At 41.0% G+C, this 27,585-nt stretch overlaps 2 protein-coding genes across 2 annotated transcripts; both read left to right on the forward strand.

The window, feature by feature from the left end:
• The first annotated feature begins 543 nt into the window (after window positions 1–543).
• LOC115140550 (protein shortage in chiasmata 1 ortholog) lies at window positions 544–22,131 on the forward strand. The gene is given in 30 exon segments (XM_065026993.1): window positions 544–569; window positions 668–789; window positions 931–1,015; window positions 1,152–1,380; window positions 6,829–6,958; window positions 7,897–8,059; window positions 8,270–8,375; window positions 9,258–9,399; window positions 9,566–9,682; window positions 9,870–9,999; window positions 10,326–10,420; window positions 10,629–10,892; window positions 11,019–11,048; window positions 11,209–11,751; window positions 11,906–12,082; window positions 12,572–12,748; window positions 13,021–13,113; window positions 13,244–13,357; window positions 13,360–13,424; window positions 13,614–13,686; window positions 13,883–13,952; window positions 14,049–14,227; window positions 14,511–14,616; window positions 14,722–14,833; window positions 15,153–15,268; window positions 15,351–15,438; window positions 15,533–15,664; window positions 18,811–18,960; window positions 19,217–20,039; window positions 20,242–22,131. Coding segments are annotated over 30 exon segments (4,743 nt in total). The 3' UTR covers window positions 20,328–22,131.
• A 4,233-nt stretch (window positions 22,132–26,364) lies between these two features.
• On the forward strand, window positions 26,365–27,159 carry LOC115140551 (T-cell acute lymphocytic leukemia protein 2-like). Its single transcript, XM_029678878.2, has one exon. It carries the CDS (start codon window positions 26,373–26,375, stop codon window positions 26,709–26,711), a length of 339 nt encoding a protein of 112 aa, XP_029534738.1. The 5' UTR covers window positions 26,365–26,372; the 3' UTR covers window positions 26,712–27,159.
• The last annotated feature ends 426 nt before the right edge of the window (window positions 27,160–27,585 follow it).

A 27,585-nucleotide genomic window follows, 5' to 3' on the forward strand; every position in this document is an offset into this window, starting at 1 on the left:
TGAGAGTGTGCGTCCATGTTGTAAATTCATGTTTAATCATGATCCTGATTATGTTACAACAAAATAATGAAAACTAGTATTTGTATATATTGTATATTGTGATCTAATATTTTAAGGTAATCGTCACAGGATCTCTTTTGTATAATTCAATTGATATGACTTCTACCATGTTTTTTTACAGCTAAATGCGGACCAGCCCCTGCTCTGGCCAACTCAGAGGAGATGTGGCAGAACACAAGTGTTGTGTTCCATCCCTGTCTGGAGGGATTCCACAGCTGGAGAGGAAGGAACACCTCTGTGTGTGACATCATCGGGAAGTGGCAGGCTTCTACACTGCAATGTCATTCATGAATCGTAAACCATAGTTCACTTGAAAAACCTTTCAGTATATTGAAGGAATTTGCAAATCAGTGAACTTTTTTATTTACTTTTTAACGTTTTTTTAACACGTTGTTTCTCATCTGTTGTGAATACCAGAAATCAAGCCTGCCATCAGCGACGGTTGTTTTAATGAAACATGTTTGCGTTGGAATGCAGACAAGTATGAAGAAGACACAGAACATTACAGAGTAAGTTTATTTGAACAAGGACCATAAACTATACAAAATTGTTGATTAGAAAAAGTGCTCTCTGAACTGCATACACCTATGCATATACCTTGACATAGTTATTCCACTTCAGACCTCCCTGATATCTGCCTGAACCTGCTGCCTGTTACCAGCTATACCATCAGCATCACTGCACTGTGCAGGTTCACTTCCATGGTCACAGCTAACACCAGCCTACAAGGTACACTACAAATAACCTCAACTAATAACAGTTTGATGATTAAATATTTTAAGGTATTGTGAGAAATATGACACAGAATATTGCTTTTAATTTAGACTTTGACATGATATTTAAATGTGTCAATAACTTCTTCTCTTATAGTTCCTCAAACCAAATACATCTTTATAGAGAAGTTGTGGCTCCATTGCCACTGTGGCTACACAGATCAGCTAACACTGTGGACCCAGTTAGATAATTAATCATTTTACCTCTATCCCTCTACCCCACTAAATGCTGATTTAATATCTTGAAATGGACCCAGTGACGCCTGCCACTCTCTATTATGACACAAACACTTTTCTCTTTTGTTCCTGGGTTTACAGTTTCTTCCAAGTGGCACTGGAGGAGACCCATGTGTTTGATTGCAGCTCTCCTAAGAATCCAGTCTCCTCCAGTCAGAGGAAGTCCCATGGACAGTGCGTCACTGCCCAGGTCCATCTGAGGGATGAGGGGAAAGAGATGACCCTAACTGTGGCCGACGGAACCTACTATGATGTCTTCTACAACGCGCCACTACAGAATGGCAGAGACTATTACATCATATCACAAGCTGTCAGTCAATGGGGAGGGGCAAGACCAACTGCTATGCATTGGAAATAAATTATATGTGGAGTTTATTCATCAAAAAGGAATGACAGTTTTGAAGGTATTTAACAAAGTTATATTGATTGTTGATCTTATTGAACTCCTGTGCTATTAGTCATACTGTGCCATTTGAACTATTTTCTAGGATTTCAAGCACACTTGTGTTATTTGGGCAAAAGGGAGGGGTAAGGTTCCCTTTCCTCATCTTTATCCATTTGGCTTTGTTGTGGTTTAATCAGATTGTTGTAAGATGTTTTCTCTCGTTTGGTAGGTACATCCTCATAATGAAGGCTTCATCACTTTTTGCTGGAGGATCAATTGGAGTCTTTGCTTTGGTCATTTTTGTGTGTATGCCTATATAAATATATATATATATTTTCAGTGTTTTTAATTGTTCATATAGTTTTATTATCAGCAATATCATAAATAATATGTTCTTAAAATAGCCTACATGCAATAAAATACACACTCTTTACTCTGTCGGTAGCAAAACCTTTTATAATTACATGTATTAATAACAAGTTCAGAATGAAATAGATGCAATACCAGTATTATGAGATGATAAAAACTGAAGGTGAACATTTGTATTATGCACAAAATTACAATATTTCATGAAGGAAAGATCAATATTCTGTGATCAAACACTTTTCCTCATGAATGTCAACTCTGTGTTCAATGTCGAATTATCATATCATTGAGCTCAAGGAAGCATACAAATATAATTCTGCGTCAAGGATGGGAGCGACTTTGGGGCTGTGAATTTGACTTTGTGGCTGTATTGTCTAGTGGAAACCGAGATCCTGGGAGAAGGCCGAGTCGTGACGTCATGATTATCTGTCAAGTGAAGGTCACGAGGGCATCGAAAGGTGAGGTGAGACTGAAGTAAATAAGAGGTTGTTATTTCATTTGTTTTTAGATGAAGGGAGGTCATTGGCGCCGCCATGTAAGTGTCATATAATAACGTAGCTAGCTAGCTATAAGTATTGAACAAAAATGTATGGTTGGTCATATACAACTAACTGTATTCCTGTTTTTTTTTAAATAGATATCTTGAGTCCATGTCCAGAGCTTGATAGCTAGCTCAGCTAACCCACATTTGATATGTTTTGGCAGTGAAGATAGCTAACGTTAGCTAGCTAGGTTAGTTAGCCTCTGTGGCCTGGTTGGCTATCCAACATCATACTAGAGAAAGAATGTCAATTTAAAAAGAGTTAGCTAACAGAATCCTTGTAATATCCTGCTTAATGTACTTCATGAGAATAGTAGATAACTAAATTAGGCATAATTTCTATTACAAAGAAGACATTGGTTTTGTACAACACTATACTCATTATAATATAGTTAATATCTCTTTAGCAACAAAAACACATGGCTAAAGATCATACAGTAAGCTATTTAGGCCCTGGGTAATGTATTGTACAAAATACAGTACAGTATTGGCCAAGTGCTCCCTACTAAGGCCTATATCAGAGGAGTTTATCTTCAACAGGGTGTACTAACTCAAATTAATCACAAGGTGTAGCTAATTTACAGCTACAATAAACTATTAGCTAACAGAACAACATATAGCCTAGTCCAGGGGTTCTCAATTTTGGGGGGACCAGGAATCCCATTTTGTGATAGCAAATTCATCAGGGACCCCCTCATAATCATAACACAACAGGAGTGCGATAAAAAATAGTCTACAAGGAGTTTTACTATGACATCTGCAGTGCATGGCTGGATGAACCAAGTCTCGGCCTGGAGAGGAAGTTTTGCATTGTTCAAGCAAATGTTCTACAATTCTACATATTTTTCCATGAGGCAGAGATTTTGGGTTGTTGCCGCTTTAACGCTAATATGCTACAATTCTACACAGTTAGCCATGAGGCAGAGAGAACTTTAAAGTTTTAAGCCTTAAATTACAGTGCATTGATGTGAAAATAAATACATGTTTTGAGTTAAGAAATGTATAAGTGGTGGAGTACAGTGCCTACCAATATCCCTTTGAGCCTCCCAGGCCCATGTTGCCCAAGGTTAAGAACATAATATTACATTGTATTACACACTTTAAACTTATTTCACAGATCCTTTGGCCAAAAGTTGTTTCATCTGTTAGTAATATTCATTTTTCATGTATTTTCATTTTGAGGTCTGGCTGCGAACCCCCTGCAGACCCCACTTTGAAAACCCTTGGCTTAGCCTAATATCAGGATTTAAAAGCTACAGTCTGGGAATCTGTTTAGTTGTTTAATTCTCAAAGAATATAGCCTAAGATTTGAGCTATAGTGTCCACCTCAATGTACATATTTTGTACCCCTAAAACTGCAATGTTGGTTAAGGGCTTGTAAGTAAGCATTTCACTGTAAGGTCTACCTACACCTGTTGTATTTGGAGCATGTGACAAGTAAAATTGGATTTGATTTAATACAGGGCAGTTTGCCAGTCCTGTGGAGGTAGAGAAGGGGCTGCACTAACCCACAGAACACAGCCACGGTGATGCAAACACTGGGAACAATTCCGCTATATTTGATAATCAAACAGGATGAAAACAACTATAGGTCCTATAGTATGGTACATGAGAATAGAAGATACCAAAGACCACATAATTAACCACAACTACAAACCAAACTAAACCACTACACTACACCCTGTATCTAGGGGGTCTGAACTTTAAGAAAACCACAGGGTGGACCACCGCCAGGTAGTGCTCTGCACAGACAGCACTGGAACAGGGGGCATCCAATCCAGATAAAATCCCACATGAAGGGAGGGACTTTTCCAGGTATGTTATCCCCCATAACAGTTGTATACATTATCTATGCAGTGGAGGATCTCAGTCATGCTCAACTTGAGTATGAAGATTTCTGCAGCCAACCCAGAGTCAGTCAAAATCAGCCACATCACCCAACCGTTAACAGGAAGGCGAACTACAAAGTAGGAGACTTGGCAAACAGTATACAGTACGTTCGGAAAGTATTCAGACCCTTTGACTTTTTCCACATTTTGTTACGTTACAGCCTTATTCTAAAATGGATTACATTTGTTTTTCCCCCTCATCAATCTAAACACAATTCCCCATAATGACAAAGTAAAAATAGGTTTGTAGAAATGTTTGCAAATTGTTAAAAAAAAAATGTAAACATTAAAAATATTACATTTACATAAGTATTCAGACCCTTTACTCAGTACTTTGTTGAACCACCTTTGGCAGCGATTACAGCCTCAAGTCCTATTGGGTATGAAGCTACAAGCTTGGCACACCTGTATTTGGGGAGTTTCTCCTATTATTTTCTGCAGATCCTCTCAAGCTGTGTCAGGTTGAATGGGGAGCGTTGCTGCATAGCTATTTTCAGGTCTCTCCAGAGATGTTTGATTGGGTTCATGTCCGGGCTCAAGCTGGGCCACTCAAGGACATTCAGAGACTTGTCCCGAAGCCACTCCAGCGTTGTCTTGGCTGTGTGCTTAGGGTCGTTGTCCTGTTGGAAGGTGAACCTAAGCCCCAGTCTGAGGTCCTGAGTGCCCTGGAGCAGGTTTTCATCAAGGATCTCTCTGTACTTTGCTCCATTCATCTTTCCCTCGATTCTGACTAGTCTCCCAGTCCCTGTTGCTGAAGAACATGCCCCCAGCATGATGCTGCCACCACCATGCTTCACCGTAGGGATACTGTCAGGTTTCTTCCAGATGTGACTTGGCATTCAGGCCAAAGAGTTCAATCTTGGTTTCATCGGACCAGAGAGTCTTGTTTCGAATGGTCTGACAGTCTTTAGGTGCCTTTTGGCAAACTCCAAGTGGGCTGTCATGTGCCTTTTACTGTGGAGTGGCTTCCGTCTGGCCACTCTACCATAAAGGCCTGATTGGTGGGGTGCTGCAGAGATGGTTGTCCTTCTGGAAGATTTTCTCATCTCCGCAGAGGAACTCTGGAGCTCTGTCAGAGTGACCATCAGGTTCTTGGTCACCTCCCTGACCAAGGCCCTTCTCCCCCGATTGCTCAGTTTGGCCTGGTGGCCAGCTCTAGGAAGAGTCTGGGTGGTGCCACTGTGTTCTTGGAGACCTTCATTGCTGCAGACATTTGTTGGTACCCTGCCCCAGATTTGTGCCTCGACACAATACGGTCTCTGAGCTCTATGGACAATTCCTTCTACCTCACGCATTGGTTTTCGCTCTGACATGCACTGTCAACTGTGGGACCTTATATAGACAGGTGTGTGCCTTTGGAAATCAGTGGTGTTCATCTCCTCTTTGGTTGTAGTTTGGCTCATCTGAAAAATACACCTGGGAGTATCTGTGGACATGAAATCAAAATAGTGGTCAGAAATTTCCAGTCTCTGAAATGTAATTTAAATCACATTATACTGTAGGTGAAAAAACTCATTACAGCCGGCACACCACCCACGTTGCTCCCTACTGTGTCCCTAACTGAGTTCTCAAAGATTGCCATCAGACATTTTCATTGGATATTGACAACATGAAGCCAAGTACATTCTTAAAATATATGGATGTACTCATTGTGTATCTTCTTTTTAAATAAAATATCTGTCAAATGTACATTAATCTTAATCTTTGAGTTGGAGTGCATTTCACAAGTCAAACAAATGCAAATGTTTTAAGACAAAATACGATAAGGAGCCATGATACAAAATACTCTATTCTGCTCGAATTAATCATTTATTATTTTAAAATATTTGAAACTCAATCAAACCTGGGCTGATGGAATGCTCTTCTCTTTAGTAGTGATACATTGTTGTTTTTTTCTTTCTTTTTTTTGGTTTACAATCTGTTGCATCTGACACAGTCCAAATACCTATGTTAGTTTGTGTGTTTATGTTCATGCAGCCACTGGCTCACGTCACCACGTCACACAATACTATAGCTAATAAGTCATGCAAATACAGTATGTTAGCGTTACAGGACCAATATCCATAATTTAAGTCTGTTTCTCTAATATGATCAATCTATTAGAGTTATAAAAATTCTGCACAACAAGTGCTACTCAGATCTTGACTCTCTATTCTTGCTCTACTTTTGTTTGTCCCCCTCCAGGTCTGAAGATGGGTGCTCTTTCTCAAGTCATATTTTCTCTGCAGTCAAGTATAGAGCTCTCGACTATTCTTCTGAAGTGAGTTGACTACTTAGGCCTTTCCCCTCTATCTGAAGCCTGTGTGTTAGCCAATGATTTATCCCCTGTTTATTATTTTTAGTAAACATAAATTAGTGTTGTATATTGTTACCAAACTTCTTATTTTTTATTGCTTCCATTGCAACAGTCAAACTCAATCGAGTACAGCTAAACTATTTGAAATGATTTATTCAAGGTATTAATTTCGGCTTTGCCTTGTACCTATAACTGTAGTAGTTTACCTTGCCATCTCGTATAAAATTGCTTTATTTGAACCTTGGTCTGATGTTAGATTGCATCGTTGTCTCAATCTATAGGCTTCTACTAGTCTCAAATTGACCATGAACTGGCTGGCCCTGCCAATGCCCTACCATCTGGGTAGCAGTGACCTCTACCCCCACACTGGTAACCCCCCTGAGGTCACCTACAGGAAACCATGGAGCAGAGGTATGTTGAGTTACTATTTTTAATTACTTATCTACCTGACTACCCAGCAGTTGGCCCTATTCCAAGGTTTTTCAATGTAAATGCTTCAATTATATATGGGCCAACATAGATTTGTATGATTATGATTATCTATAGGAAGGAGTCTAAACATTTACATTATTGCATCAGCAGTGGTTAGATAAGGACTCATAGGCAAGTTTTTCCTATTCCATGTTTTGACAGGGAATGTGATTTCCAACTGCAAACTGTTTGTCAGTGGATCTGTACTAGATGACTTGGGCATTAAAGGACAACCAACATACTCTCTTGAGAAGTAAACACTTAATTTGAATATATGTATATAGGCTACTGTACATCTACAGTATGTGTGTTGAAAGACAATCCAAATGCTTAAAGTTCAGTTTACAGCTGAGAAGTTACTGAAGGATTGCATGTGCTACATTTGACAGGGTTTTCTTATCATGATGTCATTTTTCAGGTTGAGTGTTAGTCTGACCCAGATGAGAGTGGATCTTCTGGAGGTGATACCGAGCTCCAACCCTAACTCGCAGCTTGACTTAGATAGAGATGAAGCAGCGTGGGTCCTGCAAGAGGCTAGGGAGGACAAGGGACACTTTGTCTGTAATGAATCCTTTAGCAAGAGCACGGGAGAGAAAATGAGCCTAAGACATCAGCGTGATGGTCAGTTCATAACATAATGCTTCAATGCAAATATTCCTACAGTGTATCAGACAATGTTATTTTCCTGTTATTGGATGAATAACAATGAAGAGGAAAATCCCTTGGAGTTATTTTGAATTACATATCCAGAGATATCCTGTCCTAAGGTATCTGCTATAAGCAGGGTCTATGTCAGTAGAGGTAAGTTAAAAGAAACAAGTCGCAAAATAACTATGTGGACATGTACTGATATAACCAAAACTGTATTTTCCTCTCAGATCTTGTCATGCCAGAGGAGGTTCTGTTTGCTGATCACTTGCCACAGTTCAGGAAACATCTGCCCTCCATGAAAGCCAAGTTGTCCAGACTGAGGAATCTGCCTGTGTCAGATCCTCTTCTCAGCTCCACTGGAGGCACCCTGTCAGAGGAAGCTATATTCAGGTAGGCAACAGTATTGGGGTCATTTCAGTGAACTCAGTAAGGGAATTGGAATTAAATTCTTAATCATCCTTATAGAAAACCATGGGAAATTTTCAATTAATTAAGGATATTTTAATTCATGGTGGTAATATACAGTTGTCTTTGTTGTGTAGTATTACTTAATAATCCATTTTTGTTTTGTAAACTATTTAATGTCAATTGGGCTTTCAGGCACTGTGTGGCCTATGAGGTACCCCTTGATGCAGAGACGGAAAGCTCCAAAACCTGTTCAAACACTGACGAGGACTTTAGCAAAGAGTCGTTGTTGAATGAAGAGGTCATTTATTTGTATTATTATTATTATTTTAATGTTTTATTAACAACAAATGCAACAAAATATAGTCATACTTTGCAACACAGTATGCAAAACAAAGACAATCTTTATACACAGGGTATACACATTTAAAGCTACAATATGTAACTTTTCTGGCAACCCAACTAAATTCACATAGAAATGTGAGTTATAGGTCTGAAGAAGCGGTAGATCTGTTCTATGTGCGCTATTTTTATGCTTCCCGTTCTTAAGTTTAATTTTTGCGTCTTTTCCATAACCAAAAATATTGTCGTTTCAGCTGTTTGAAGCTGGTGTACAAAGCTAAAAATAAAATATGTTTTGCAGCGGTTTAGATGGTACAATGATACTCTACACTATGACTGCTCGTTTTGTCACATAAACTGAAATTAAGCGACTATTCAAATTTTAGCAACCAGGAAATGGTGGAGCGATTTCTGCGTAGTGCATCTTTAAACAAAAATACGTAAGGCTTCACAGGCATTTAGGGTTCGCTTTGCTTTACCATTTTTTAAATTTATTCATGCAGCATTTTAAAGTAATTTTCTTGACTTTTCTTTAGCACTTGCATTTATGTATACAATATTTACCATACATAAGAGATTCATTATGTATACTTTGTTCTGATCCAAATCCTGATGATGAAATCAAAGTAATGCATCCTTACCGTCAAGCTGAACCCCAGCACCAGTTGATCTAATAAAGAAAGGCTCAAGGTTTGTCCCAAAAAAACCTTAGTACAAATACAATCATAGAGAATGAAGAGATGATCATACAGGACACTGAGGAGGAAGATTTTATAACACATCTGTTTAGCAAATAGTTACCAGATTGTATAAATGATTCAATGTTATTCCTTTCTTATAGTCTCTGATGTTACCTGTTGAAATGGACACCTGCACACCCAAGAGGGAAGATTGCCTCCCTTTTTCAAATATTCCTAAACTATTGAATGTTGTACCTGAATTGATAGAGGAGCGAACCTCTTGCCTGGATATGCTCACTAAAGGTGGGGGGTAACTATATCTATGAACAGCATTTACTGTGTAGAATGACTGTGATTGAGGCTACTCACAGAGTCCTGTGTCATCTGTTTATTTAACCTTTAGCCAGTTAAGTCACTGAGAAGAAATATTCCTTACCAATAACAACCTGTTTTATGTCCTTTCTTTCAGCAACTCCCCCAGATGCACTGGAGTCAGTGGACATATCCCAGTTTGAAGTGCCAAGGCTGCCAGTCAATGACTCTCACTGTGACATTAATGAAATGCTGCTGGATCTCAAGTCATCAGGTACAAAACTATCGCTTTACTGTAGATCTTACTTTACTGTAGATCTCACTTTACTGTATATTCACATTATGTGTCAAGAGTCAATAAATCAACAGAATGGCTACATACACTGTACAATGTATTATCGACATATGGTATAACCAAATAAATGTGTGAATTATTAGAATTTCCACCCCCCTCCTATCAGATCACTTGGTGTTGCCTACTCAGATGGAGATGGACCTACCCCTCACCCCCTCTCCCAAGCCCAACCTGACCCAGCTCTGTCTGGCCTCCTCCCAACTCCCAGCTGAGCAGATCTCTCCACTCTATAGATAGTAAGTCACCTCTTGACCTTTCACCAGTGTGAGAGTAAGACTAGAGATAATACCATGTATTTTTCATATCTGGGGTACATTCCTTGGCTTGTTCTACCACTGAAGATGTGGCTGCTTATATCAGGATACAGGATCTAGCAACCTGCAATGTTGTTTCTTCTGAGATTCCATCACTAAGTGTGCTGCACCATTTACACAGTACATCATATCTCTATATATGGCTCTGTAAGCAAGCGTGCCACTAAGTGATGCAGCGTGCCACTAAGTGATGCAGCGTGCCACTAAGTGATGCAGCGTGCCACTAAGTGATGCCTTTTGTCTTGTAGTTATTTTGTGTCTGAGAAAGATCAGGAGGAGATGGAAGAGGCACTTTGGAGGGCAGAGAAGCACCTTGACTTGGTAGTGGGCTTTCTTTTGGCAGGTAAGAGCATAGTACTGTAGTTGGATGAGGTGTGTGACATAACAAGACTTATCACAAATTACAATATGCACTGTTACCAGTTCACAGTTACCTACGTTCCCTCTGTCACACCACCCTTGCCTGCATTCATGCTGCATTTTGCACATTGCGTTGTTAACAGCAGTGCATTACTAAGAATACATTTTCTTCTCTTTGCTAATGCTAACAGAGCCTCAGAAGTCAGAATCCGTTGTGCAGCTCCAGCCTTTGACCGAAGTCTTATTAGGGATTGGTCGGGACAACTCTGTGAGACTCGATGAAGGAAAGGAACTATCACTTCTGGGAACAAACTCACCAGAACTGATAGGGATGTTTGGGAATGGTTCCTCTGACTTCACTGAGAGTATGATGATCTCAGACCAACCCCACCTTATGGAGACATTGAGCAGTATGATAGAGGACTTCACACTACTATCACCCTGCCAGATGGACAGTAAGTTTGACTGATCTATAAAACGATTGTCCCACTGCAGTATTGCTAGCTACCTGTCTAGGTAACTTTGTAAATTCTTTCAAAGAGTGAAACTTATTGAGGATGTTGTGTTATCTTGTTTTACAGATATATTGAGGGAATCTGTAGATGACTCTGGTAAGTTTAATATCAGGCCGATATATGAATCAGTTTATTACCATATAATATAATAATCACCTTGCTGACGCTATCTTCCGCAGTGCTTCAAAATACATTGAAAATGTGTATAATATGGCTGCAGCAAAGTTCTGGATCTCGCTCCTCTCTCTGTCCCTAGAGTTGTCAGGCCCACCAAGTGAGATCAAAGGCAGGTCTATCCTGAAGAATGCAACGCCCATGGTTGTGCCGTATCATCAGGAGAGAGAGGGAGCTGGGAACATAGTCGTTTCAGCACCAGCTGTTGCCACTTCCCAGGAGAGAGAGAGGACCGGGAATGTGACCCTCACAGCCCAAGCATCTACTTCTTCCCAAGAGAAAGAGAGATCTGGGACTGTGGTCTTTTCAACGCAGGCTGTTTCAACTTCTCGTGAGAAAGAGAGAGCTGGGAGTGTGGCCATCTCAGCAGCACAGGCTACCACCACTACTTACCTGGAGAAGTTAAACCATGCCGTTAGACCTCAGAAGAAGGAGGGTTTACCTGACCAGAGAGCTAATGTATCCAAACTCCCAACCCCCAGACCCAGTGTGAGAGACCGTCACATGAGTCTCCCAGTGGCTAAACCTCAGAAGGACTTAGACCCTCTGTCCACTTTCATGATGTTAAGGGCCCAACAGAGAACCTACGTCTCGGTGTCGCCTCAGAACCATACAAGCACCCCAGGTAGAGTATTAAATAGATACGATATGATATTTTACTGTCCATGTTCATGGTAATTCACCATGACAAGCAGTATTCACAGCAACATGGGTTTGTGAGATTATTTTAGGCCCTCTAAGCATTTAACTTATTAAATAAGTAAGTGAGTGATTTTCAGTGGCACAGGTGGAGCAGCAGACACCACAACCACCTAAAACAGAAATGAGGCCTGGCTTCGATGTAAAGCCTGTTGCCTATGCAGTCACAGGAAATGACATCAGAGACCTTGAGGAAATCATTCAGCCTGTCCCTGAGGACAGACATAACAGCAAAGTCATACACGTCCAAGCCACAGGTACAGTGCAGTACTGTGGTTCACATTGAACTAAATAATCCTACTAAATATGTTCACCTATATTAATAGCTAAATACTGTTACTAAACATTTACATAGCTACAGTATATTGATAACCAAATGCAGACGATGCTGTGAAAACTGATTCCATCGTCCCCTAACCATGAGCAGGTTGGCAATTATTGTGAAGACTCATGTACTGAAGGCAGCTCTGCAGAGTGGTCACTAGCTGGCACAGCCACAATGTCCTAAAATATTAACCTTAACCACACTGCTTACCTTATCCCTAACCCTAACCTTAAATTAAGACCATTTCATGAATTATTACGATATATAGTCAATTTGGACTTTGCAGCTGGCCAATCTAGAGGATATCACTCAGCTCTGCCTCCAGGACAAGATTCATCCCAATAAACATCAAGCTGCTAACCATGTCACACGTCCAATTCTGAGCACAGTTACAGCCGCCTCCCCTCCCTCTATGCTGCAGAGAGTCAGTTCTGGGCATACAGAGAGCTGCAGGCGTTTGCTCTGCCCTGCCTGTCCAAAGCCAGGGAGTTGGGACTGACCAACACAGCCTGTGGAGACTACAGCACCCTGTACCCGGACCACACACGTTTCCTACTGAAACAGCAGGAGAAGGAGCTCAGCATTCGACAGGGCCAGGGTGAGACACACACACACATTTACCAAACACAACCAGTCAGGCATCCATCATGCTTGGACACTGGTGTATATATGTGTTGGCTTATTCTGGCGTGTTCTTCCTTGACTTTCCATTTGTTTAGTAGATTTCTGATAAACCGTGTTTAAGCCACGATTGAAAGGATTAAAGTAATACAAATTAAGGTAATAATATACTGCAGCCTAGTAATTGAATCTGAACGTCTCATTTTATGGCCTGACATATAGAAGAAGTTGTTTGATGTTGTGTTGCAGACCCAGAGGCTTTGTTTAACTATGTGGCACTGATACATGTCCTTGTGACAGTGAAGGACCTGCTCTTCAAATGTGACCTCAGCACTGCAGTGGGTCAGTATACAGGAGTTGAAAATGTCACCTCCAGCAGCACACTACTATTCAACAATGCTTTTAATTGATCGCAAACCACGGTTTTGTCCTCTATACATCTGGAATTCCCCTCTTTTTGGTTCTGTAACAGAGTACCTATCCAAAGCCACAGAGGCCTGCGCGGGGCAGAGTCTGGACAAGCTGGTGAGAAAGCTGGAGATTGTTCTATATCTCAGTCAGAAAAAACAAGAGGCCAACCCTAAATACTGGAACTGCAGGAACAGCTGACCACATGGGTGCAGAGCAAGAGCAAAGGGGTCCAAAACTCCAATGTGAGTTTTCTTTCCTATCAAAATGCATATGGATATGAAAAGAAAAAGTTGCAATTCATTCAACATGACAGCTAAAATGCACGATAGGATCTACAGTATGTGAACTTCACCACAAACCCGACTACGTTGTGAAAGTCATCACAATTGATGACTGTAGTATTTCAGAGGTAAATACGTTTTATATTGTAGGTTCTGGTGATAATAACAATGGACTTGGACTGTGCCAGAGCTATGCTCATTAAAGCCCTAAGCCAAGTCACAGGTAAGGAAACTTTCTCGCTTCTCTCAGACTTGACCTAATATTGTCTAGTTTGTATTACTCAGTAATGCCAATTCCAGCAGACATGGCCTGTTGCGGTGCATTTATCTTACACTTGCTCACGTTTTTTATTTAATTGTCTTATGCAAATTTACTTTACTAATCAGCCCCACCCTATCTGTGTGTGTGTGTGTCCCAGGTGATACTGTAGCTACAGTGTATCCTGAGGAGAGTCGAAGTAAGCTGGAGGGTTCGAAAGTTCTAGATAGGCGAGTATCTCCCAAAACTCAATTTATACATACTTATTTTGTTTATTGGAACTCCTATTGAGAAATTATACTGTCATGCCTTCTCCCTTCTCCCAGCCTGCAGCGTAGCTGCTGTGTGGTGGTGTGTAGTCAGCACATGGGAGCAGACTTCCCCTGGGACTGTTTCTCCCTGGTGGTGGAGTACAGCAACACAGAACACTCGCCCTGGGCTGCCATCTGCACAGAGAGGAACATCACACACATCACCTTCCAGACCAGGATACCTAATTCCTCTGGTTTGTATTGAACTCAGCAGGAAGATGATTCTTTTAAATGGTGTTAATTGCTTCTTGGCCATTTCTCATGAAATTCTGAAATGATCGATCAATTATGATAATCGAATATATTTGTAGAGCCCTTTTTACAACAGCAGTTGTCACAAAGTGCTTATACAGAAACCGAGCCTTAAACCCAAGAGAGCAAGCAATGCAGATGTAAAGGGACTATAATAATCAATTCTCCTTTCACCAAATTCCATTTGTGTGTGCTTGCCTGTCTGTGTTTGTATTAATCCATCAGTGAGTGACCCTGAGTCTTGGTCCCTGGAGCAGAGTGTCCCCTTCGTGTTGTTTGTGACCGAGGGTCTGCTCAGCTGTCCTCTGTTGCTTCAGATACTGGAATCAACGTGGGTCTTCTTTCCACTGAATCATTTGAAGTCACTTCTGAAATCCGTTGACTTTATTGGCCTTATTTCTTGGAGTAGGTTTGAGGATGTGTCTCTTTGTTGCAGGTGTAATATGACTGTATTGGAGAGGAGCCATTCTCAGTCCTTGCAGATGCTTGGAGGGACTCACCACTATGCTGTGATTACAGTAGACGAAAGCACTGCAGTCATCATTCAAGTAGGTCCTCCTGGCCAGTCTCATTGAGGAGAGAGCCATGCTCTGTCTCTCTTTAGAATGATCTTATCCATTGTTTAGTTGTGTCCCAATAAATGTTCTTTGAAAGAATGTCTCTCCACCAAAATGGACTGTATGCCCATGGCCTTCTCCCTTCATACACTCCCCTTTCTATCCTATTATTGCATTGTTGAATACCACATTTCCCAGTTGATGACACTTTTCTATCTGTTTCTGTCTCATATCTAGAAGAACTGTAGGTTAAGACATTATTCTCAAACTGTGCATATGTGTTCTTTGCTCTGGTCTCCCCCATCACCAGGAGCAGGAGGAGCTGTGTCAGGAGCGGGCCTGTGAGAGTCTAGTGATTCGACTGACTGCTCTGTCTCTGCAGTACAGCTGCTGCTGGCTCATCCTTCACTGCCAGCAGGACTCTGGGTTAGTACTCACCACCAACGCACACACATTTCCCACAGAATACATTTTTGAGTTGTCTTTGTGGTCGTCTCTCTGGGTGTAGGTTGACCAGTGAGGGCTTCAACAACCTGGTGTTGGTCTACTCCTCTCTGGTGCTGTTTGGCCTCAAGACTGAGGACCTGGATGTCAAGGTAAAATACATTTAATCTCTCATCAAAATCAACCATGCAAGTCTGATACAACATTTCTATGAATGCTTTGCTGACTTATTTCTCTCAATACCAGGTGCTGATTGTATCAGAAGTGGTGGACATTGCCAAATGGATCTGCCAGATAGCCTTCCATACACTGCTGTCCAGTGACAGAGATCCTCTCAGCTACCTGGACAGAGAGTGGCTTTCTGTGATTTCCTCAAAGGTGACTAGTAACTACTGTAGTCTTACCAAACTGCCTTTTTATCTCTCAGTAGCATGTGGTATTTTCATCCTTTCCACTGCTATTATTATCATTTGGTTCAAGTTATTAATCAACCTACCGGGGTGATTACAAACACGACAGGAACAAGGTCATCCACATGTGTTGATTCCATTTTTTTTGATACTGTAGAACTTTGTTCTAAAGCTGTATCCGTACCCATTGGATGCAGTGATCACAATACAGTGGCTATATCAGGGAAGCCAAAGTTCCAAAAGCTGGGCCTAAAATAGTGTATAAGAGATCATCCAAAAGATTTAGCTGTGACCCTTATGTGGATGATGTTAAAGAAATGTTGTTGGTCTGATGTGATTAATAAGGAGCATCCAGACACTGCACTTGATGAATTTATGAAATTGCTTCTTTCAATTATTGATAAACATGCACCTGTTAAGAAACTCAATGTTAGAACTGTGAGGGCACCATTGATGAGGATATGGAAAAACTGTACGGTTGAAAGTGATGTGGCAAATATGTCTGGCTGCACATCTGACTGGCTGACTTACTGCAAATTGAGAAATTATGTGACTAAAATCAACAAATCGAAGAAGAAACTGTATTATGAAGCCAAGACTAATTGTATAAAAAAATTAAATTAAATTATGGGCAGAAAGACAAATTCAACTCCATCTTTCATCAAATCAGATGGTTTATTCATCACAAAACCATTTGATGTTGCCAATTATTTTAATGATTACTTCATTGGCAAAGTGGGCAAACTTAGGCAGGAAATGCCAACAACGAACAGTGAGCCATCATACTCATGCATAAAAATACAAATAATGAAAAAAAAGCATTGCAAGATAGAATTTTGGTTGATTCTTTTTGACTAACCTCCTGGCATTGACAACTTAGATGGAAAGCTACTGAGGATGGTAGCTGAATCTTTAGCCACTCCTATCTGTCATATCTTTAATCTGAGCCTAGAGGAAAGTCTTTGTCCTCAGGCCTGGAGGGAAGCCAAAGTCATTCCGCTACCCAAGAGTGGTAAAGTGGCCTTTACTAGTTCTAACAGCTGACCTATCAGCTTGCTGCCAGCTCTTAGCAAACTGTTGGGAAAAATAGTGTTTGACCAAATACAATGCTATTTCTCTGTAAACAAATTAACAGACTGTCAGCATGCTTATAGAGAAAGGCACTCAACATGTACTGCACTGACACAAATGAATGATGATTGGTTGAAAGAAATTGATATGAAGATTGTGGGACCTGTACTGTTAGATTTCATCACAGCAGTTCATATTATTGACCATTAACTATTGTTGAGAACTTATGTGCTATGGCTTTTCAACCTCGGCCATATCGTGGATACAGAGCTATCAATCTAATAGAACTCAGAGGGTTTTCTTTAATGGAAGCTTCTATAATGTCAAACATGTAAAGTATGGTCTATAGCAGGCAGGTCTCTAGGCCCTCTACTTTTTTCTATTTTTACCAATGACCTTCCACTCGCATTAAACAAAGCATGTGTGTCCATGTATGCTGATGATTCAACCATATAAGCATCAGCAACCACAGCTAATGAAGTCACTGAAACCCTTAACAGAGTTGCAGTCTGTTTTGGAATGGGTGGCCAGTAGTAAACTTGTCCTGAACATCTCTAAAACTAAGAGCATTGTATTTGGTACAAATCATTCCCTAAGTTCTAGTCCTCAGCTGAATCTGGTAATGAAGGGTGCGATCCAGAACAAGGTGAGGAGACTAAATGACTTTGTGTTACCTTAGATTGTAAACTGTTATGGTCAAAACATATAGATTCAATGGTTGTGAAAATGGGGAGAGTTCTGTCTGTAATAAAGAGAATCTCTGCTTTTATAACACTGCACTCCGAAAAGCAAGTCCTGCAGGCTCCAGTTTTGTCTTATCTTGAATATTGGCCAGTTGTGTGGTTGAGTGCTGCAAGGAAGACCTAGTTAAGCTGCAGCTGGCCCAGAACAGAGCGGCACGTCTTGCTCTTCATTTTAATCAGAGGGCTAATATAAATACTATTCATGCCAGTCTCTCTTGGCTAAGAGACTGACTGCATCACTTCTTCTTTTTTATGAGAGACATTGTGTTGAAAATTCCAAATTGTTTGCATAGTCAACTTAAACTCATCTCTGACACACACACTTACTCCACCAGACATGCCACCAGGGGTCTTTTCACAGTCCCCAAATCCAGAACAAATTCAAGAAGGCGTACAGTATTATATTGAGCCATTGCAAAAACAGATAAAGCAACACCACACGTCACAACACCTCTCCCCTATTTGACCTAGATAGTTTGTGTGTATGTATTGATATGTAGGTTACGTGTGCCATTTTTAAATGGATCTAGTTCTGTCCTTGAGCTGTTCTTTTCTATTAATGTTCTGTATTATGTTTCATGTTTTGTGTGGACCCCAGGAAGAGTAGATACTGCTTTTGCAACAGCTAATGGGGATCCTAATACCAAATTAATGTTGTTAATTTCAGAGTGCTGTATAATAGTGCCGATTTCATCATTTAATTAATTAATGACGGAAGCATACAGTTTACACAGAGGGAATTAGTTGTCCCAGTGGAGGGTCTGTGTGCGTGTGTGCGAATGTGTTTGTATGTGTATTTGCTCTTGTGTATTTGGATGTACAGTACCAGTCAAAAGTTTGGACACACCTACTAATTCAAGGGTTTTTCTTTATTTTTTACTATTTTCTACATTGTAGAATAATAGTGAGGACATTAACATTATGAAATAACACATATGGAATCATGTAGTAACCAAAAAAGTGTTAAACAAATCTAAATATATTTTATATTTGAGATTCTTCAAATAGACACCCTTTGCCTTGATGACAGCTTTGCACACTCTTGGCATTCTCTCAACCAGCTCCTGGAATGCATTTCAATTAACAGGTGTGCCTTTGTGGAATTCCATTCCTTCTTAATGCATTTGAGCCAATAAGTTGTGTTGTGACAAGGTAGAAAATAGTAAAAAATAAAGAAAAACCCTTGAATGAGTAGGTGTGTCCAAACTTTTGACTGGTACTGTGTGTGTGTCTTTTTGCGTGTGTGTACGTGTGTTTATTTGGTCTCACCGGCTGCTCTTCCCTTATGTCTTCCCTCCAGGAGGAGAGGTGCCTCTTAGGTTTCCCCTGTGTGAACCCTTTGGTGGCCCAGCTGATGTTGAGTAGGGGCCCCTCTCTCCACTGGCTCCTGGGGGCCTCCCTCTCCCAGCTGCAGGAGCTGCTCCCTGAGGTCCCTCACAAAGTTGTCAAGGTGACCTGGCCAGCCATCTCCTCTCACAGGTTTCCTAGTCTTGTCATACATCTTGCCTTCATTGGGAAGAAAATATGGGGTTGTCTCTTACTTTTTTGTATATTACAATGTAGATGTATGTGTTTTCCATATGCTATGGAACATCTGCATCCTCATCATTCCGAACTGTTTTCAGTTATGTTTTATCAGCCAAACTCTGTGATGGTGCTATATTGATAATACAAACTTGAAATAATTATCTTCCTTCTTATTTCAGCTCTTCAGTGACACCACGTCTCTGTACAAGCTGACTGCGGCTGCCTCCTCCACAGAGTCTCACACTGACTTCACCCATCAGAAAGACCACAATAGCCCCACTGAGCCTTGGGCCACAAGTAGAGACAATCAATACACACACACCGACACTCATACAAGCCGCAATCCACATGCCGACTGCAACCGTCACATACACCGCGACCCAGAACCATTCAACTCCATCTGCTTCCTCGCTGGCTCCCCCAGTGCTGAGAGTGTAGCGGGGAGCTTCTATGAAGAAAGCTCTGTCATGACCAAGGAAGACGGTGCAGACTTCCAGGTGGACTTGAGTCCCTCCTTCGGCTCCCAGCAGGCCCCTTTTCAGCACACCTGGAGCCACAACCCATGGGAGGTAGAGGAGAGCAATGAGCTGAAGTTTGCAGGCTGGAATGGAGGAGGAGAGGAGTGGACGGGCAGCGCACCCCTGCACCAGGAGTCCTGTGGCTCCCCCAGAAACTACGCGCCAGAAAATCAATTTCCGACGGGCATCTCATCCTCATTCAGCTACAGCACCAACACACAGAGACCAGCGTACTCCGACAACCAGATGTACTCGTTCTCTACAGTAGGGTACAGTGACCGGCTGCACTACCCTGATGTCAGCCACTACCCCAGCCTGGCCTCGCCTAGAGGAGCTCTGGCATGGGGGGGCAGTAGCAGTGGCAGACCCTACAGCACTGCCCTGGGGAGGGGAGACATGAGTGTGTCACCTGACTATGGGACCAGTTACAGAACGGGGATGGAGAGGAAGAGGAGAGCAGAAGGCCCAGAGATGGCTGGCACAGGTGAAGACTGAGAGTAACATGTTTAGAGTGCTGAGAAATCAAGTTTGCATTTAAATAGGTTTTTAGAGAACTCCTTTAGTCATTTGGAAAAGTTCCAATATAGCCTGAAGTGTGAAAATAACATAATTATTTATGTAAATTTGAGCAATTACAATATTATTTTGTCATGTTCATGTATTTCACTCTTCTTATTTCCCTCCAGTTTTAACACCATTGAAGAGGGGAAAGCTCAGTTATGAGAAGGTGCCAGGCCGAAGTGATGGACAGACAAGACTAAGGTTTTTCTAAAATGTCTCATATTTATGAAGTGGCAAAATAGTAAGAATGACCTGAATGAACAGAAAACTCTTAAAACTTACAAGGATAGAATCCTGTCAGTCCCTTGCCCTGTCTACAACTAGTGATATTCAGTATGTAAGAAATACAGGTACAGTGCCTTCCAGAAATTATTCATACCCCTTGACTTATTCCACATTTTGTGTGTTACAACCTGAATTCAAAATGGATTACTTTTATTTTGTTTGTCACCCATCTATACACAATACCAGATAATGACAAAAAGAAAATGTGTTTTTAGAAATCTTGGGAAATGTATTGAAAATGAAATACAGAAATATCTTATTTACATAAGTATTCACACCCCTGAGTCAATACTTTGTAAAGCACCTTTGGCAGCAATTACAGCTAAGTCTTTCTGGGTAAGTCTCTAAGAGCTTTCCACGCCTGGATTGTGCAACATTTGCCCATTTTATTTATTTAAATATTCTTCCAGATCTGTCAAATTGGTTGTTGGTCATTGTTAGACAACCATTTTCAGGTCTTGCCGTAGATTTAAATCAGAAGTATAACTTGGCCACTCAAGAACATTCAGTTTCTTATTGGTAAGCAACTCCAGTTTATATTTGACCTTGTGTTTTAGGTTATTGTGCTGCTAAAAGGTAAATTAATCTCTCAGGATCTGTTGGAAAGCAGACTGAACCAGGTTTTCCTCTAGGATTTTGCCTGTGCTCCATTCAGTTTATTTTTTATTCTGAAAAACATAACATGATGCAGCCACCACTATGCTTGGAAATATTGAGAGTGCTACTCAGTAATGTGTTGTATTGGATCTGTCCCAAACATAAGACTTTATATTTAGGACATAAAGTGAATTGCTTTGCCACGTTGTTTTTGCAGTATTACTTTAATCACTTGTTGCCAACAGGTTGCATATTTTTTAATATTTGTATTCTGTACAGGCTTCCTTCGTTTCACTCTGTCAAATTGGTTAGTATTGTGTAGTAACTACAATGTTGTTGAGCCATCCTCAGTTTTCTCCTATCATAGCCATTAAACTCTGTAACTGTTTTTGGCCTCATGGTGAAATCCCTGAGCGGTTTCCTTCCTCTCCGGCAACTGTGTTAGGAAAGACGTCTGTATCTTTGTAGTGACTAGGTGGAGTGACTAGGGATATTCAATGTCTTGCTTTATTTGATTTTTTACCCATCTAACCATAGGTGCCCTTCTTTGCGAAAACCTCCCTGGTCTTTGTGGTTGAATCTGTGGGTGAAATTCACTACTCGACTGAAGAACCTTACAGATAAATTGTATGTGTTGGGTTCAGAGATGAGGTAGTCATTCAAAAATCATTTTAAATGTTATTATTGCACACAGAGTGAGTCCATACAAGTTATTTAGGCTTGCCACAACAAAGGGGTTGAACACTTCTTGACTCAAGACATTTCAGCTTTTCATTTTAAATGTTTAATTCCACTTTGACATTATGGGGTATTGTGTGTAGGCCAGTGACACAAAATCTCAATTTAATCCATTTAAAATTCAGGCTGTAACATAACAACATTTCTAAAAAGTCAAGGGGTATGAATACTTTCTGAAGGCTCTGTAATATACCATAGGTTCTTGAGTGTTTTATAGGACACTATTAAATGTTCAACTGTTGTTAGGAAAATAATCATACATTTTTGTTTAAGTTGTTTTTTTAATAAAAATGTTGTGAATCTTTTTATAAGAAGGATGCGTGTAAACAGTTTTGTGTAATTTTGGCTTTTACAAATTGATATAAAAATATGACGTTAAAGATACTGAAATGTTGTCCTCTATCTTTCTTTGCTTTTGCCAGAACATGTTAAGCATTGTATCAGGACCATGAACAAGACAGGATTAATATTTATGAACTCAAATGAATGTATGTTAGTAATTTCCATGAATTCAAATGTTCACTTATTGCATATCTAAACATCTTCTGTCTAGTCCAATGCTTTCGTCCTGTGACCTTTCCGTAGCAGTCAACTGTCTCCATGGTTAGTGTTTTTAGCTGTGCCGCAGTGAGAAACAGCAGGTGGACTGGACATCAGGACTGCAATAAAAGCTCCATTCACAAGCATAGCCACTGTATTTACAGACAATAAGGGACTAAGACTATACTGGTCCCAAATACCTCAGTTACAACTTGTAAAAATGCTTTATGTAGTCAGATAGACACTGCATTTCCACTGCCATGTGAATAGTTGCTGAGAGAAACATTTTGCAGGGTTCGAGAGAATTCCAAAAGGAATACTACATATATTCTATTTGGGAGGTGTGTGTGAAATAACCATTGGGAAAGTAAAACGTGCTTTGTATTTGTTTTTGCTGGGGATTCAGTTTTATATGGATTGTCCCTGCACTGAAAATAAGGATAGTTTTTTTCTCTGTAATTGACCTGCAATTTAGTCCTTGGCATTCCGACTTGATACATGAATAATTTTACACTCTAAAATTAGTCAGTTTACATTAGATTAAATACCCAGATACATTATTATTACGAATACTACTTTTACATAGAATAATATATCATAATCAAAACATTTTATGAAGGTTCTATTTTTCCAGCTAAAACTGATAGCCCCCCCCACTTCATTTCAGAGCTCAAAAGGTAGTTTTTCATTTAGCACAGAAATCCTCTTATCACTGTCTCTCAGAGTGTGGAGAGAGTGCTTATCTCCACCAGCCAGCAGACTGAAGCCTGCTCCCGCAGGAATGAGCCTCAGACAAAGAGCCCCCGAGGGCATTGATTCCTGCCAGCAGCAAACCTCCTCTGTCCATAAGCTACACACACACACACACAGACACATACACACCATAAATAACCACCAAGCTAGCCTTTCGTTTCGGTTATATGTCTCTGGCCACATTGCCTTAACAACAAGCCTAACAAAAAGACCAAAAGGGGGTGTTTTTAACGGCAAGCAAAACAAAAGCTGAGGGAGAAAATGATTAAAGAAGTCCAACACGTGGAGGCTAAATCAACGTCAGTGTAATGGTCCAGTAATTGGTCCTGCCTGCCACACTTTGGCCCTGGATTGAATAGGTGACATATTGTGAGAATTAACAGGCTGTTCAAATCTAACCTTCAAAGCAGAATTCTTTCCTAACCACCTCAAAGGTCAGGCTACAACTCTGATTGTTTTATAACACTATGTTCTTCTAGATCCAGTACTTTGATTGGACAGGCTCTCGATGTGAACGTCAGTTGAAAGGAGACGTTAACATTTACTTTTGTAATTGTAGTCTGTGCATAGTTGTTTCTTTAGCTACACTGATGTTTATTTTTATTCTGATGACACCACTACAGCATGGCTATCTTACTGCATTTGATGTTTATGCAGTTCAATAAGTTCTACAATTGAACAGAACTGACTAATGTATTTTTTTCTCACTTCGCCATAGGAGCTTTATGTTGTTTTCTTCAGTGTCGTCAAGCCGATTGGTTCTTTACCCCCACACACCACCCTCCGTGACAGGAAAACCAAAGCTAAAGCCGAGCTACAGTCCACAGCTCTTCAGATAAAAGTCCTTTGCTGAGCTAAATTTTATGATCGTGGTCATGGTGGAGTAAATGCTCTGGGAGAGTGCTGGGCAGTGTTCAGCAGGAAAATGTTGTGGAACATTGCAGATAAAAATGTCATGAATAAATCTGACAATGTGATACCTTATTCTACATGTCAGAGAGGCATGTTTATTCTACATAATACATTTCTATCTGAACATTCCACAAAGTTGTGCCCTGGCCCTACTGAATGCGGCCATGGGGTGTATTCATTAAGTCTTGCAACGTAAACCGTTTAAGAACCAAATGGAAGCGAACAGAGCAAACGGAACAAAACTGGGAGGGATCTACCTGAATTTGTCCAATAGAAACTCAAGTTTTTGTTGCAAAACAGTTTCCGTTTGGAGTTAACGGTTTCGTTGCTAAATGTTTTGCAACAGAATCGGCGTAATGAATACACCCCTGGTGTGAGGATGGGGACGTAGGGACTGGCTGGCTGGCTGAAGGGGCCTACTGCCTGCTGTGAGTGCGTCTGCAGACCTGAGGCCGAGTAGAGTGGAGAGAGCAGGGGAGAGGGGAACCCACCATTGCAGGTGCAGCCCCTTGGAAGTGCAGCAAGGCCCATGAATGGCAGCAATTCAGGGCCGGCCCCATTGGGCCTGTTCTCCAGGCCCCAGCGCTAATCCCAGGCCCTAATCGGATTATGTAAATTCCTACTCCACACAGAGAGACTTTTATGGAAGGCTGCGTCTTTGAAACAACACTTGAAGGGTGTAAAAAAAGAACATTAACAATTGGTTAAACTAGACGTCGTTTTTAAAAATCTGAAACGGAGGTTGAAAGTGGGAGGCGGAGAGAGAGGGTGTAGGAGAGGTGGGCCGAGGAGGAGGGGTTGTAGAGAGATGGCTTGACTTGCGCTCATGCTTGTGGCTCAGGGAAGGACCAGCCTGCTCGCTCCCCATGCTCCCCCTGTAATTTATGTGTGGCCCCTGGAATGGCTCAACAAGATTACCATAGTCATAACAAAACACGCATTGTTAAACTGTCAATCTGGATATGGTATTTTTACCTTTTGTGGCCCAATCAGGGTGAATTCAGTGGTAGCAGGACTGGTGATATCAAAGTTTTACTGAATGGGTTACCCATGGTTGATGTTTGCGCATAGAAAGGAACAAATGTCCGGAATTGTAAGGGAAGGGAAACGTCTCAGTTTCAGCTCAATAGGAATTTATTTGTAAGCGTAATGTTAGCTTTTAAAAGTCACATCGTTGCGTATTAAAATTCATGAATCATTTAGTGAAATGACTCAACAAAAAGGAGTGGATGATACGAAAGTAAAAGTTTTCCAATGTTCTCTGAAATGGTTAAACGTATGATATTACATCAGTGTTCATATGTTTACCGCTATAACCTATTGGTCATTTCTTTGTTTACAGACAGAATGGAACACCCAACGGGAAACACAGTGGTCTGCGGCTGGAAACATCACTCTTGAGTTGAACACCACAATGCAGCAGACTGGAGGAGAGGCTCAACGACCGCACACGTCACACAATAGGGGCTCGCCCAGCTATAAAAATGTGAGATGTATGCGCCAGCCTTCCCTCTCTCCATCCCTCCCTCTCACACACAGTCATCAGAGTATGAGAAGGCTGTGACTGACTGGACCTACTACACACAGGACTGGACTACTACATTGGGCTACTGAAGCAGCCAACACTGATGACCTGAGGTACACACTTCTGCTACCTGATACTTCTGTCTGCACGCTACAGCACTTACCAGGTGAGATCAGGGACAATAAGTGGATTTTTTTAGTTTTTTCCTCTGAGGTTTTCCTTTATTGAATTGCAGAATTGTTGGAGTAAAAAAATTGTTGGAATGAAAATGTTAAGGAATCTTATGAAAGATGGAACACATTTTCTGTTTGTATTTATTTGTGTACCATTCAGAAATAAATAGTTCAACACAACAGAAGTGTATTTATTTGTATGTACGCTAATCGTGACGAACACACTAGCATCCTCTGTATGCATTGACTGAAGGTCAGAAACATGTATTTTCACGATGGTATTTCTCCTCTTCTGAAGGTGAAACTGAATTCCAATATCAAATTACATTAGTCATACTTAAACTATATTTTACATCTATTTCTTACCATTACGGTGTTAATGCACCATATTTCAGTCATCGTGGAGATTTAGGTGCAATTCAAATGTTATGTGACACCACCATACTGCATTTCTGCCTGGGGTCTGCGCCAGAAATGGCACCCTATTCCCTATACAGTGCACTACTTCTAATTAGACAAAAGTTGTGCACTATAGTGCCGTTTCAGACTAAACTCCAGAGAAAAATATGTCACATAACATTCAAAGAACATTTACTTTTGCCATGGGCTAAGAAGTGCACTATATAGGGAATAGGGTGTAATTCCAGTAGAACAACACCGTGGTAGTTTTGATTCTGTGTAGATTTCTCTCTAAAACGCTCCCCTCTCCTCCTCCCTCCAGGAGAGCAGCACGATGACCAAGAAGGTGTTCACCAACACACGGGAGCGCTGGCGGCAGCACAACGTCAACACTGCCTTCACTGAGCTCCGCAAGCTCATCCCCACCCACCCGCCAGAGAAGAAGCTGAGCAAGAACGAGATCCTGCGGCTGGCCATGCGCTACATCAACTTCCTGGTGCAGTTGCTGGAGAGCCAGAGTGGTCAGCCGGCCTCGCACTCCCCAACCGCCCTGCTCACCTTCCTCAGGGGCAACGTGGAACGTCTCCACTCCTCTTCCAGGACCTGGGGCCTGACCAGCGACACTGACGCCCCCTCCCCTGGATCAAGCTGTGACAGTACCGAGGCCTGGTAGTGTGCCTGCTGCAGTTTCCTCTGATGGGTGATCATCATCTACCACTCCCTGGGGTAAAACTGTCTGTCACTATACCCCCACCCATAAACTCCATTTTAGCTCTGCAACACTTGAGGGGGACAGTGTTGGTGGTGATGGCAAGCAGAGGATGTTTGTGTGGTGTTTGTGGGTGATGCCGTCCCTGCTGAAATAAAGAGATGGAGATGGATGTATTTAGCTACACTTGTATGTTTGAAATTATGACGGGATGATGGGAGCCTTGTGAAATGTAATCTGTTATCTGCATGGATGTACCGGTAGCTTGGATGTATTCCCATCTTCATGTCTGACATGTATGTTCATCCTGTCAGTGGTGAAAGATGTCTGCATCAAAAATGTTTCGTTTTGAAATGAGAAATAAGGATGCATTAAGGCCATGAAGGACAATTTAAAGGATTAAGAAATAGAAAATGTCAAGGATTTTTTTTTGGGGGGGGGGAGTAAATTCAGGAAAGATAAAGTCTTGTCCAATTCACCAAGGACTGCAATCCAATTACAAAAGTCTATGGAGATTTGTTTTTTTGTGTGCTGAATCTCTGATTCTGACCTTGCTTATTTGCAAAGCACTATTTATTATCAAATCCTGCAATATGACCACATTCCTTGAGTGACACATTGATCTTATATGTATTGATTACGTACAGAATTGATTGATTATTTATTTGGACAACAGGGACTGAGCTGAAGGATAACACAACTGACAATCCTCTTTGAAATATGTTTCAACTGTAGGACTGTTTTGTATGAACACATAACAGGAATAGTTTTGGTTGTCTATCCATTCAAGTATTTATCCATCTTGCTCTTTTTGTACAATAGGCATGTCATGTAGCCA

The sequence above is a fragment of the Oncorhynchus nerka genome, linkage group LG13, assembly GCF_034236695.1.
Source record: "Oncorhynchus nerka isolate Pitt River linkage group LG13, Oner_Uvic_2.0, whole genome shotgun sequence".
In the NCBI taxonomy this organism is placed as follows: Eukaryota; Metazoa; Chordata; class Actinopteri; order Salmoniformes; family Salmonidae; genus Oncorhynchus; species Oncorhynchus nerka.